Source organism: Nyctereutes procyonoides, unplaced genomic scaffold, assembly GCF_905146905.1.
Source record: "Nyctereutes procyonoides isolate TBG_1078 unplaced genomic scaffold, NYPRO_anot_genome, whole genome shotgun sequence".
In the NCBI taxonomy this organism is placed as follows: Eukaryota; Metazoa; Chordata; class Mammalia; order Carnivora; family Canidae; genus Nyctereutes; species Nyctereutes procyonoides.
Window position 1 is genome coordinate 17,982,964 of NW_026575120.1, and position 12,265 is coordinate 17,995,228.

The 12,265-nt window shown below is 40.5% G+C and overlaps 1 protein-coding gene across 3 annotated transcripts in view; it reads left to right on the forward strand.

The window, feature by feature from the left end:
- Nucleotides 1-9,336, forward strand: part of AP3M2 (adaptor related protein complex 3 subunit mu 2) — a 28,908-nt gene extending 19,572 nt beyond the window's left edge. For all 3 annotated transcript variants that reach the window (XM_055335426.1, XM_055335428.1, XM_055335427.1), the window contains 5 exons: nt 2,444-2,529; nt 3,372-3,505; nt 4,861-5,068; nt 5,537-5,681; nt 7,051-9,336. In XM_055335426.1, the coding sequence (XP_055191401.1) occupies nt 2,444-2,529; nt 3,372-3,505; nt 4,861-5,068; nt 5,537-5,681; nt 7,051-7,151 (674 nt within the window). In that variant the 3' untranslated portion in view covers nt 7,152-9,336. The remainder of the gene's footprint in view (nt 1-2,443; nt 2,530-3,371; nt 3,506-4,860; nt 5,069-5,536; nt 5,682-7,050) is intronic.
- The last annotated feature ends 2,929 nt before the right edge of the window (nt 9,337-12,265 follow it).

The window sequence follows — 12,265 nt, forward strand, 5'->3', positions numbered from 1 at the left end:
ATACATAATCAATATATTAAAAACTATATAAACACAGTCAATATATAAAAAACTATAAAAAGGGATCCCCGGGTGGCTCAGTGGCTTAGCACTGCCTTCAGCCCAGGGCATGATCCTGGGGTCCTGGGATCGAGTCCCACGTCAGGCTCCCCACATGGAGCCTGCTTCTCCCTCTGCCTGCATCTCTGCCTCTCTTGCTCTCTCTCTGTGTGTCTCACGTATAAATAAAATCTTTAAAATAAATAAATAAACAAACAAACAAATAAATAAATAAATAAAACTATAAAAAACTTCCTTTTTTCCTTTTTAAGATTTTGTTTACTTATTCATGAGACACACAGAGAGAAAGGCAGAGACATAGGCAGAGGGAGAAGCAGGCTTCCTACTGATAAGGGAGTCCAACGTGGGGCTCGAAACCAAACCAGGACTTTGGGATCAAGACCTGGGCTGAAGGCAGACACTTAACTGACTGAGCCATCCAGCACCCCAAACTAAAAAGTTTCTGCGCAGTCAACAGAGTGAAAAAAGCAACCTGTGGGAAAAACTCAAGAAGTTTTTGCAGAAGGATGAAACTGCACACCATACACAAAAATAGACTCAAATTGGATGAAAGACCTAAATGTAAGACAGGAATCCATCAAAATCCTAGAGAACACAGGCAGCAACCTCTTTGACCTTGGCCACAGCAACTTCTTATTAGATGTGTCTCCAAAGGCAAGGAAAACAAAGGCAAAAATGAACTATTGGGACTTCATCAAGATAAAAATCTTTTGCACAGCAAAGGAAACACTCAACAAAACTAAAAGACATCCTACAGAATGGGACAAAATACTTGCAAATGACGTATCAGATAAAGGGCTAGTATCCAAAAATCCTTAAAAAACTTAAACTCAACACCCAAAGAACAAATAATCCAATCAAGAAATGGGCAGAAGACAGGAGCAGACATTTCTCCAAGGAAGACATACAGATGGCCAACAGACACATGAAAAATGCTCCATGTCACTCAGTATCAATGAAATACAAATCAAAACCACAATGAGATGCCACCTCACACCAGTCAGAATGGCTAAAATGAATAACTCAGGAAACAACAGATGTTGGCAAGGATGTGGAGAAAGGGGAACCCTCATACACTTTTGGTGGGAATGCAAGCTGGTGCAGCCACTCTCAAAACAGTATGGAGGTTCCTCAAAAAGCTGAAAATGGAGCTACTCTGTGACCCAGCAATTGCACTACTGGGTATTTACTGCAAAAATACAAAGGTAGTGATCTAAAGGGGCACCTATTCCCCAATGTTTATAACAGCAATGTCCACAATAGCCAAACTATGGGAAGAGTGCAGATGTCCATTGACAGATGAATGGATAAAGAAGATGTGGTGTATATATTCAATGGAATACTACTCAGCCATCAAAAAAAATGAAATCCTTCCATTTGCAATGATGTGGGTGGAACTAGAAGCTATCATGCAAAGCAAAATAAGTCTGTCAGAAAAAGACAATTATCATATGATCTCAGTCATATGTGGAATTTAAGAAACAAAACAGGATCATAGGGGAAGGGAAGGAAAAATAAAACAAGATGAAATCAGAGAGAGAGACAAACCATAAGAGACTCTTAATCATAGGAAACAAATTGAGGGTCGCTGGAGGGGAGCGGTGAGGAGATGGGGTAATTAGGTGTTGAGTGTTAAGAGCACGTGATGTAATGAGCACTGGGTATTATACAAGACGAATGAGTCACTGACTTCTGCCTCTGTAACCAATAATACATTATATGTTAATTAATTGAATTTAAGTAAACTTAAAAAAACCATACCATGTTGAGTGAAATAAAAGAGAAGTTCAGAATTGTGAAAAGGTACAGCATTTAAAAGCCATGCAAAGAAACAGAAACCTGCAGAAAGCACTGAGGAAGAGGAGCTAGAAAAACAAAACAGGGTGAGGTTAAGAGAAAGGAAGGAGTGGTCAATAATGACAAGCCACTGAGAGCTCCTGTAAGATAAAGACCAAAAGTGTCCATTCGATCATTGGCAAAGCTCATTGGTCACATTAGGGAGAGCAGTTTCTACTCTGAAGTTTTCTGAACCACTGGTTATGATGATAATCCTGTTTGATTCCGGTACTAGATAGAAAACTTTTAGGGTAATAACTCTCTTATTAATCTTTTATCCCCATTGCTTCATCATAGCATCTCATCCTTGACATACAGTTGATAAATGTTTGGAAAGATGGACAAAGGCGTTGGGTAGACGAATTGCATAGATGGACAGAGGAAAGAAAAAAAGAGAGGGAAGGTGGGAGGGGGAAGACAAAAGCTGAGAAAAGTTGAGAAGGAAAAGAAAGTCAAAGAAGGTGGTAGGGAGCAAATAAGCTGTTCATGGAGCACAGAGATGTGTTGAATAACCTCTTACCTTCTTTTGGTCTTGCTTCTCTCTCAGGTTCCACAATTACTGCCGAGATCCAGGGGGTCATTGATGCCTGTGTCAAGCTGACTGGAATGCCAGACCTTACACTTTCCTTCATGGTAAAATCCTGAACCACAGGTTCAAATCTCGGGATGGCAGATTAACTGCTTCTGGATAGACAGTGGTGAGAATGGAATGGAGCAGTAAGAAATAATTAAGGACAGGAACGCTCACTCAGTTAAGCGTCCAGCTCTTTATCTCAGCTCAGGTCTTGATCTCAAGAGTAGTTAGTTCCAGTCCCGCTTTGGGCTCCACGCTGGGCATGGAGCCTACTTAAAAGAAAAAAGAAAAAGAATTAAGGACAGCCACAAAGCTTGTATCAGTCTTGAATTTTCTAAGTAGCTACAGAATTTGTGTGTGTGTGTGTGTTTGAATAAAAACAGCATCTCAGAATGGATAAAGAAGATGTGGTTTATGTATACAATGGAATATTACTCAGCCATTAGAAACGACAAATACCCACCATTTGCTTCAACGTGGATGGAACTGGAGGGTATTATGCTGAGTGAAGTAAGTCAATCGGAAAAGGACAAACATTATATGTTCTCATTCATTTGGGGAATATAAATAATAGTGAAAGGGAATATAAGGGAAGGGAGAAGAAATGTGTGGGAAATATCAGAAAGGGAGACAGAACATAAAGACTCCTAACTCTGGGAAACAAACTAGGGGTGGTGGAAGGGGAGGAGGGCGGGGGGTGGGGGTGAATGGGTGACGGGCACTGAGAGGGGCACTTGACGGGATGAGCACTGGGTGTTATTCTGTATGTTGGCAAATTGAACACAAATAAAAAATAAATTTATTATAAAAAACAAAACAAAACAGCATCTGAATGACTTTCCCAAAAGAAATGTGGGTGTTTAATTCCTACTTCCTGCTTCTCCTTGCCTGATGAGTACAGAATCCTCGGCTGTTGGATGATGTCAGCTTCCATCCTTGTGTTCGTTTCAAGCGCTGGGAATCTGAGCGTATCCTCTCCTTCATCCCTCCTGATGGAAACTTCCGCCTGCTCTCTTACCATGTCAGTGCACAGAAGTAAGCGGCCCTTATAATTAAGAATAGAATCTGTGTCTATGTGTATATGTGGAAACAGTATCCGTAGTGATTAAGGACTCAGGCTCTAGTTACCTGGGTTCAAATTCCAGCTTCTGTACTTACTAATTGGGTAACCTCAGGTGAGTTGTTTAACCTTTCTGTGTCTGTTTTCTTATCTGTAAGTGGAAAACAAAAAATGGACCTTGTTTAAAGATTAAACAATCTAAATAGTGCTTAACACAAAGTTGGTACTCATTAAATTTGCTGCTGTTTTTGTTGTTGGTATATGTCTAAACAAGAACACTTTTTTTCTCAGATTGGAACCTGAGTATACCTGTATTCTATCCTCCTGACTCAAAAGAGCATTAAACTATGCTATGATGCTATGAAAAACTCTAAAAGGCAGTCCAGTCATCTTTGGTCTTGAACATTCTCTTTAATATTTTGTGCAGGGACTTTAGAAGCCCTTGGTAGAAGGTGTGTAATAGAAGGTACACAGACTGGAGAGAGCCATGAAAGCTCCAAGCCACCAATATTTTCCTGTGTGATTTGTAATAAATAATTTAGGACAATATCTGTGTGTTTGAGAACAAAGGCTCTGGGCTCAGACTACCCACATTTGAACCCCGTCTTCAGTACTTATGATCTATGACCTTGGGAAAATTGCTTCATCTTAGTGAAGTATAAGGACATCATTATTTATGTATAAAATCAGGACAGTAGCAGTACATACTTTATACTTATTGTGAGGATTAAACAAGATAATGGAAATAAAATATTTAGCATAGCACTGGCATATGAGAGTGTTTAATACATGTTAAGAACTATTACTGAAAAAAAAAAAAGAACTATTACTGCTTTGGTATTACTCTGTGATTTTTCTGTTTCTTGTTCTGTTTCACAGCCTACCCTACCTCCCAGGGTTTTTGTGAGGATCAGAGGAAGTCAAGTATAAAAGCACTCCCATGTGGTGTGAATAGTACTCTCTCAAGTACAAATAATTACTGGTCACATGTGATAAAGTAAAACATAGAAATACAGTGACTCCTAATTTTTATCTCTAATGCCTTTCTCATAGTAGGCTTAGTATACCTTTGATTTTTGTTAATATTATTCAGAGTCATTAGAAGTTAGTTGACTTACTAGACAGCATCTTAGTTTTATTAAAAAAAAAAAAAAAGAAAGAAAGATTACTGGTGTCTTTTCCTGTGCTTATTTTTTAATATAAGGAATAAATTAGGTAAGGAAGGAAAAGCTGTCAGTGGTGGGGGCGGGGGGATGCTTATTATAAAAGGAGAAATGTTGCCATTTTTCCAGTGTAGTAATGAAATGGTGTTTCTGTCTCTCTACTCCAGCCTGGTGGCAATTCCAGTGTACGTTAAACATAACATCAGTTTCCGGGACAGTAGCTCACTTGGACGCTTTGAAATAACAGTAGGACCAAAGCAGACTATGGGAAAGACCATAGAGGGAGTGATCGTCACCAGCCAGATGCCCAAAGGAGTCCTAAATATGAGCCTCACACCATCTCAGGGGACACACACATTTGACCCAGTTACCAAGGTAGGAGGAGAACACACAGGAGGTTTTGAATTGCCGATGTTAAATAGAATTATTTCTACGGGAGCTCTCCATGTAGACTTTACACCTTATTGAAAAGAGCTTAATCAACGGGACATCGTTTTCTCCTTGAGATAATTTGTGTTGACAAATAGTTTTCTCTATTGAAAACCATTTTAGGGATGCCTGGGTGGCTCAGCGGTTGAGCGTTTGCCTTTGGCTCAGGGAGTGATCCTGGGGTTCTGGGATCGAGTCCCATGTGTGGCTCCTTGAATGGAACCCGCTTCTCCCTCTGCCTATGTCTCTGCCTCTCTCTGTGTCTCTCATGAATAAATAAAAATCTTTAAAAAAAAAAATAAAAGAAAACCACTTTAGAGGCAGCTGGTAATACTATGAACAGTTGCCCTGAGGTTAGAACTCAGCCACCTCAGATGAAGGGTTCCACTGTGACTGCTTTGTTTTTCTTTGAAGATGCTGTCATGGGATGTAGGAAAAATAAATCCCCAAAAGCTGCCAAGTTTGAAGGGGACCATGAGTCTTCAGGCTGGAGCTTCCAAACCTGATGAGAACCCTACAATTAACCTGCACTTTAAGATACAGCAGCTGGCTATTTCCGGTGAGTGACTTACAACCTCAGTAGCTTCATGGGAACAGAAGTAGGACACAGATCTCGGAAACTCTTGTACTGCCTCCCTATTTATGGAGTTTGGTTTCATTACCTGATAGGTAACCTTGAGTAAAATCTCCTCTAGCATTTGTGGGGAATGTTCATCATCCTTACTTTGAAGGTGGCCAAAGTGATCTGACTGCACGTATCTAAGACACAGTTAAGAAGGAAACAGTGGGGATCCCTGGGTGGCTCAGCGGTTTGGTGCCTGCCTTTGGCCCAGAGCATGATCCTGGAGACCCAGGATCAAGTCCCACATTGGGCTCTCTGCATGGAGCCTGCTTCTCCCTCTGCCTGTGTCTCTGCCTCTCATGAATAAATAAATAAAATCTTAAAAAAAAAAAAAAAAAAAAAAAAAGAAGGAAACAATGTGTGTAGACAGAGTGTTGATGAGCAGGTGTGTAGTCATCCCGGGCTTGTCACTTTGGAGTTCCCAGGGTTTTCAGGATGGGAAGCCTTCTGCGTTCTCAGCTAGTGACTGAGAATAATAGTTTCCCCTCCTTTCCCCCAGATTCAGAAGGAGTTTCATATTTGCTTTTATTACTATGTGGAACCCACGTCAGCCCGCTGCAGTCTGCACCTGTCTCAGGATGATGGTGATGATAGTTAACTGCCTACGGGGCAGTTACTATGCACCAGGGACTGTTTTAAGCTCATTTCATCTATTTTATTTTATTTTTTTTCATCTATTTTATTATTTAATCTTTAGAGCAATTGTGTGAAGTATGTAGGAGATGACTTCAGCTTCATATGAGGCTCCTGTTTTTCTTTACCAACAGAACTTGTCTAAGTGATTAGCATTCATTTAAATTATAAACTCTTTCATCTTTAAACACTTCACAAATTTTAAAGCTCTATATAGTATAAAATGTATTTTGCTTAGTATTGAGAATGCTTAGGCAGCATTCATTTATTAATTCATTCATTAAGTTATATTTTATATTATTATTCATTAATTTTATTATTGTTAAATCATGTATTCTATCTAATAACTTGAGAAAAATGTAGAGGAGTCTTATTTTTCTTTTATCCTTATTTCAGTCCCCATGTGACTTTTCTGCCCTTGCCACCTTATAAAAAGGTCTTCCAAGTCTTCCAATAGGATACCTTTTTGTTGGAGCAGTTTTTATTAGTGTATGGACCAGGAGCAAAAAATCTGTGAGCTTCAGAAAAGTGAAATAAATTGGGGACAATTACTATTGCTTTTTTGGGTCATTGTTACTCTCTCTTTCCCACCAATCCCTCTGAATTAAAACAAATTTAACCAGACGTCCCTCATGCTTCTTTTGAACAATGCTTATGTGTTCCTTCCTTCCAGGACTCAAGGTGAATCGTCTGGATATGTATGGAGAAAAGTACAAACCCTTTAAGGGCATAAAATACATGACAAAAGCTGGAAAGTTCCAAGTTCGAACCTGAAGGGAAAGTTTTGCAAAAAGAACAGTCACGGACCCTTTTCACTTTCTTACTTGTCTAAAAGTAAAAAATATCATCCTGTCTCCTAGGTCAGTACCCCCTTCTGGACCCACCCACTCCCTTTTTTCCTTAGCTTTCAGTGCGTGGAGCTAATCAAGGGAGAGAAGGGTCGCCAGGGAGAACCAGCCAGAACTGGAACACAGCACCAACTCTGTCCTGAGAGAAGAAATGTGTGGCGGAGGGCAGAGACACTTGATGCCATATTTAACAGTTTTTAACCTGGTCACCATAGAAAAAGACTGGCCTTTGTTACTTGCTTGGCTTTAATTATCTAAAGCCAACGAACGACTTTTTGTTTTCTAAGGTAGAAGTAAATATTAGAAAGATGAGAAAGAAGGAAAGAAAGCTTGGAAGAAAATGAATGCTAGTCAAGGAAAGGCCAGTCAAGGATCTGATATATGAGGGAGAAGAAAGGAAACAGTGTTGAAGAAGTTTGAGGACACAGGCTCAAGTAAAAGGGGCAGGAAAGGCAATCAGGCCCCACATGGAGGATTGGAAGGAAAAGAGTGGAGTTGGTTTCTTTCTGATCCCTTTACTTTGATATATGTAAAATAATTAGCATTTCTAGAAGTGAACTGGAAACTTCTTAAATTTGAGTCCAGTAATGACACAGAAAACCCCAGTAGAGTCAGATTTTCCCTTGAAGACTGTGACGATATCCGATCAGTGTTCAGATACTAACTACTGTTGGCTGTTGGCACTTGGTCTGTCATCTCCAGTGAGAAGGTGACCTTCCCTCTTCCTGGTGGAGGTTGCCTGAAATGCCCCTTTCCCTAACCCAAAACAATTTACTCACTTTACATTACAGAATTCAGCCTTTTTCCTGTTACCCAAGGACAGTTTCAGAAAAACCAGTCCCATAATCATCGTAGGACAGCCAGATTTTGTGTCACAGTGTTGGAGTGTAGATGGCCATTTCATTCTTCATGAAGTGCATCACAGCTGTAGCCCAGCGACTCCTTATTTATACTTCTCAGAGCCAGACAAGTGCTGGAGTCTAAGTCTTGCTCTCTAATGCTTTCCATCAGTCACTCTGAGTAAAGAGAAAGCTTACTTTATGAGTAAAATGTAAAGAGGGGCGTGGTTAATCCTGGAAGCTGCTCAGTAAAGTTATTTCCTTGGAGTCTCCTGTGCTTGACTCTATAATAGATCTATTAATAATATAGATCTACCAATCCATCTTTGTTTCGAGGCAAAAAAACAACAACCCTGAACCTTTGAATAAAACTGATATTAAAGATGATGGGCCATGTTGATCTTGTGTAACCCAGTTACACAGAAACATGGTAGCTGAGGGGGTACCTCAGACTTTCCCAATGGGTAATTTTTATTCTAGTTCAATATGCCTATTACCATTTAAATATTTATATAAAAGACAGGTTTTTAAAATTATTATTGTTATAGCTTAAGGAGTGGTATTATGCTCTGATTCATGCATGGAGAAAAATGAAGACCTGTACTCTCCAAACCCTGTAATTTTTCCCTAAAGCCCTGTTTCCAAATACTTAAGCAATTTTGTTTTGCTAGTCTTATCTCCCTACTTCCTGGACTTGTTTTTGCTGCAGAGTAATGCTGCTTTATGGTTTTCCTCTGGGATAAATTGTGTTGTATACAAACAGGTGTGTTTCATACTCCCATCACTCCAGAATTTGTCCTGAATTACTATGTCCTATATACACACCTGACACAGTCGGGGAAACAGCTCTGCCTAGGAATCCAGAACACTTGGAATTACTTCTCCTGTGGGCTCTGAGGGATTTAAGGTTTCCTAGGTGATAGGAAACAACCAGTCTTGGTCCCTGGATATTTTTAGGTTATAAATCCAGCTGTTCTATTACCTCTCAGACAGCTCATCCTAATTTCAAGGGAAGAATTTGACGAAAAATCAAGTATCTAGGGTAGAGGACCTATGAGCCTTAGCATGTGAAGTAATATATCACCTGTGTAGCAGACCTCTGGAGCCCAGTGGAGCATCACCACGACCACTCAGCCACATGTTAGCGTAAGTAGTGCAGGGTGTCCTGGTTCAGCTGTTCAATTCCATATGTGGTTTTAATGTGTGGAAGTATCTCCTGTGTTTAAATCGTAATAAAGTTGAGTTTTACCAGTCCTCTATGTCCTAAGTGTTTTGTTACCAGGACTAGCAGTAGTGCTAGGTAGAAGCAGTAAGAAATAAAACAATTCAGGATGATCTTACTACTTCTGTCTTTTCAACCAGTAGACCTGAAGCCATGTGTATAATGTGATTCTTGTTACCTCTGGAAATAGGGGATGTTGGTATTAATGTCTTTTTAAGGTGGTAAGAACAAAGGTGAAGATGAGTCATTTTCCCCCAGTGTGGAAAAAATGAAGCCATTAAGCTTCCCAGTGGCTGTTCTAGTGCTTTCCCCACTCTTGATCTTGGGTTGGTCAGTTCAGGCGTGAAACAGGGCTTCAAGGTCTTATCTGTAGTAAAGATTTCTTGGAAGATAAGTCATGGACCGTCTTTGTAAAGTATGGTCAGTGGTGGTTATTTCATCATCTGTACCGATATCATTTGGTAAATCCCTCGGCCATGAAAAGACTTTAGGGCTTTTTTCATTATGAACTACAGTGTTTGGTGTTTATCAATACTCCGTCCTATCTTAGTTGTTAACATGTCTTTACCTGTGGTCTGGCTGTTCTGGTTACACTGTGGTTTGACCAGGTGAATTTTACAATACTTGTACTTGCCTCTGTGGCCAGCAGGTGGTGACTCAGCGTTAGCAATGGGATTAATTTTTTAATTGTTAGAATTTTAAAAGGGGGAATTGAATTTGAAACTCTTAAACTATCCCCCAAGATTGCAAATAGTGGAAATTGTGTGAGTTTTTGGCTTTTGAAGTTAAATGTGGAATCAAACATTTGACACTTTTTGATAACCAGACGTAAGGTCTAGAAGGACAGCAGTTTCCATTGTCAGAGTTCCTCTCAGTCTTTACCACTAAAATGTATTGCATAGTTACCCGAGAATCTTTCTTGTCCTTCAGACCTGTTAGTGTCTATATGCTTTATTAACAAGCTGGGGATAAGGAACTATTTAATTTCCCCAATTAATTTAATAAACTATTTAATTTCCAGACATTTTATCCTTAATTTCCTAACTCATGCCAGAAAAGGATATGTTGTTGTTCTTTGAATGTATTTGAGTGTAATTCAAAGGGCTCCATTTGCTGGGACTCTGCCCTGTAGCTCGGTCTGCGACCTCTTGTGAGCAATTGTCTTCATCTCATCTATAGTTGCCAGGACTTCACCCAGAGGAATGCTGGGGCCTGTGACTTGGCGATTCCATCCAGGGGGCCTTGCTGTTTGAATTCATTTCATTCACCCGGCTCTCTGAAGAAAGGCTCATCATGCAAAGGGAAAGGGGAGGGGGTAAAACCCACTGAATTCCTGCCAGAGATGCACTAACTAGATGGGACTCCTGCCATTGCCATCCTGGAGCGGTGTTTGTCTCAAATGGCTGAGGTGTGCTTCTGTTTAAAAAAAAAAAAAAAAACCCACCACTTGCACGGGGGAACTTGTATGTGAGCAGTGTAAGGTTGAGAGAAATCTGACTTCAGTTTCTGTGATCTGCATTTAGCTAACTGCTCTGGGTGCTTGAGCATTTCAGTGGTTTTTGGGTTTTGTTCCCCTCTAAATCAAGCTTCTGGCCTTTAGAGAGTCTCTTTTGTGAGCTGGAACTATGTACTTTTTTTCTAAGAACCTCTAAACTGAGCAGTTCTCACAGCCTTTCAAGAGGTAGAGCCAACTGCAACCACCTTTTCTCCTCTGCAGGAAACTGCTGGCATATATCCAACAGTAAGCATCCTCAGATTTATTCTTGGATCTGGAGTGGCAGTGATAATACCTGTCGGGCTGCAGCCAGGAATAAGAGTTGCATCTCTAGCTAAGCAAGTAGTCGAAGAGAAGCAGCAAGCAGCATTATTTAAGTAACATACGAGCATGGCCTGGTCTGGGAGTTCATTCTTTTTAGTTTTTCTTTTGAGTTTTATTTACTTAAGTAATCTCTACACCCAACACAGGGCTTGAACTCATAACCTGGAAATCAAGAGTTGTGTGCTCTTCGGACTGAGCCAGCCAGGCACCCCATGGTCTGGGAGTTAATTCTTTCAGATGAACAGGAAATGGAATGGGAAGAAAATGGCCAGTACAGGCTTCTAGTGTGAGCAGCAATGGGATGTTCCTAGGCTCCAGCAAGGTCATGGTTGGGTTCTTCGTACCCCTTTGCTTCTTTCTACTGTGGTTGCTGTCCATAGTCTCCCTACCCAGTCTGCTTTCATCCCCCTGGAGGTTCAATTTCCCTGGGGCATGCTCAATTCATCACTTGTGTTACAAGCCCCAGTGGCTCAGAGTTGCCTACAGAATTAAGTCCAAAATTCAGCTTGGCATTCAAGGCACCATGATCTAAATTCCTACCTATATTCTTCATAAACTTCACTTCCAACAACCTATACAGAATCCTTCCCCATTCTCCCACTCCCCATTTTGCTCTCCAGATCTTTATATTTCCATGCAGTGACATTCCTGGTCTCAAGGATACCTTGCCCACACCTCCACACCAATCCAAATCTCACCCCTACCTAACTCTGTTTTTCCTTAAGATCCCTTCATACTTCCTGCAACTGAAACTCAGTAAAAGTTTCTCTTTACCGTTTTGTGATCCATCTCCATTCTACCTTAATGTTTCTTTAGTGCCTTATTTTCCTGCCAAACCAAGAACTGCCTTCTTCCCCCTTTTTACTCTATAGCAACCAAACATTGTATACAATAAGGAATCTGTATATGCCAAACAAATGAGAGGAAACATTTGAAATGCTTTTAAAAATGTGACTGTAACAATAAATAAGCCATGAGATATTGCAAGTGTAACAAAATTATCCCACTCTGGGACACCTGGGTGGCTCAGTGGTTGAGCGTCTGCCTTCAGCTCAGGGCGAGATCCCCAGATCTGGGATCGAGTCCCACATCGGGCTTCTTACACGGAGACGTATCCCTCTGCCTATGTCTCTGCCTCTCTCTGTGTGTCTCTCATGAAT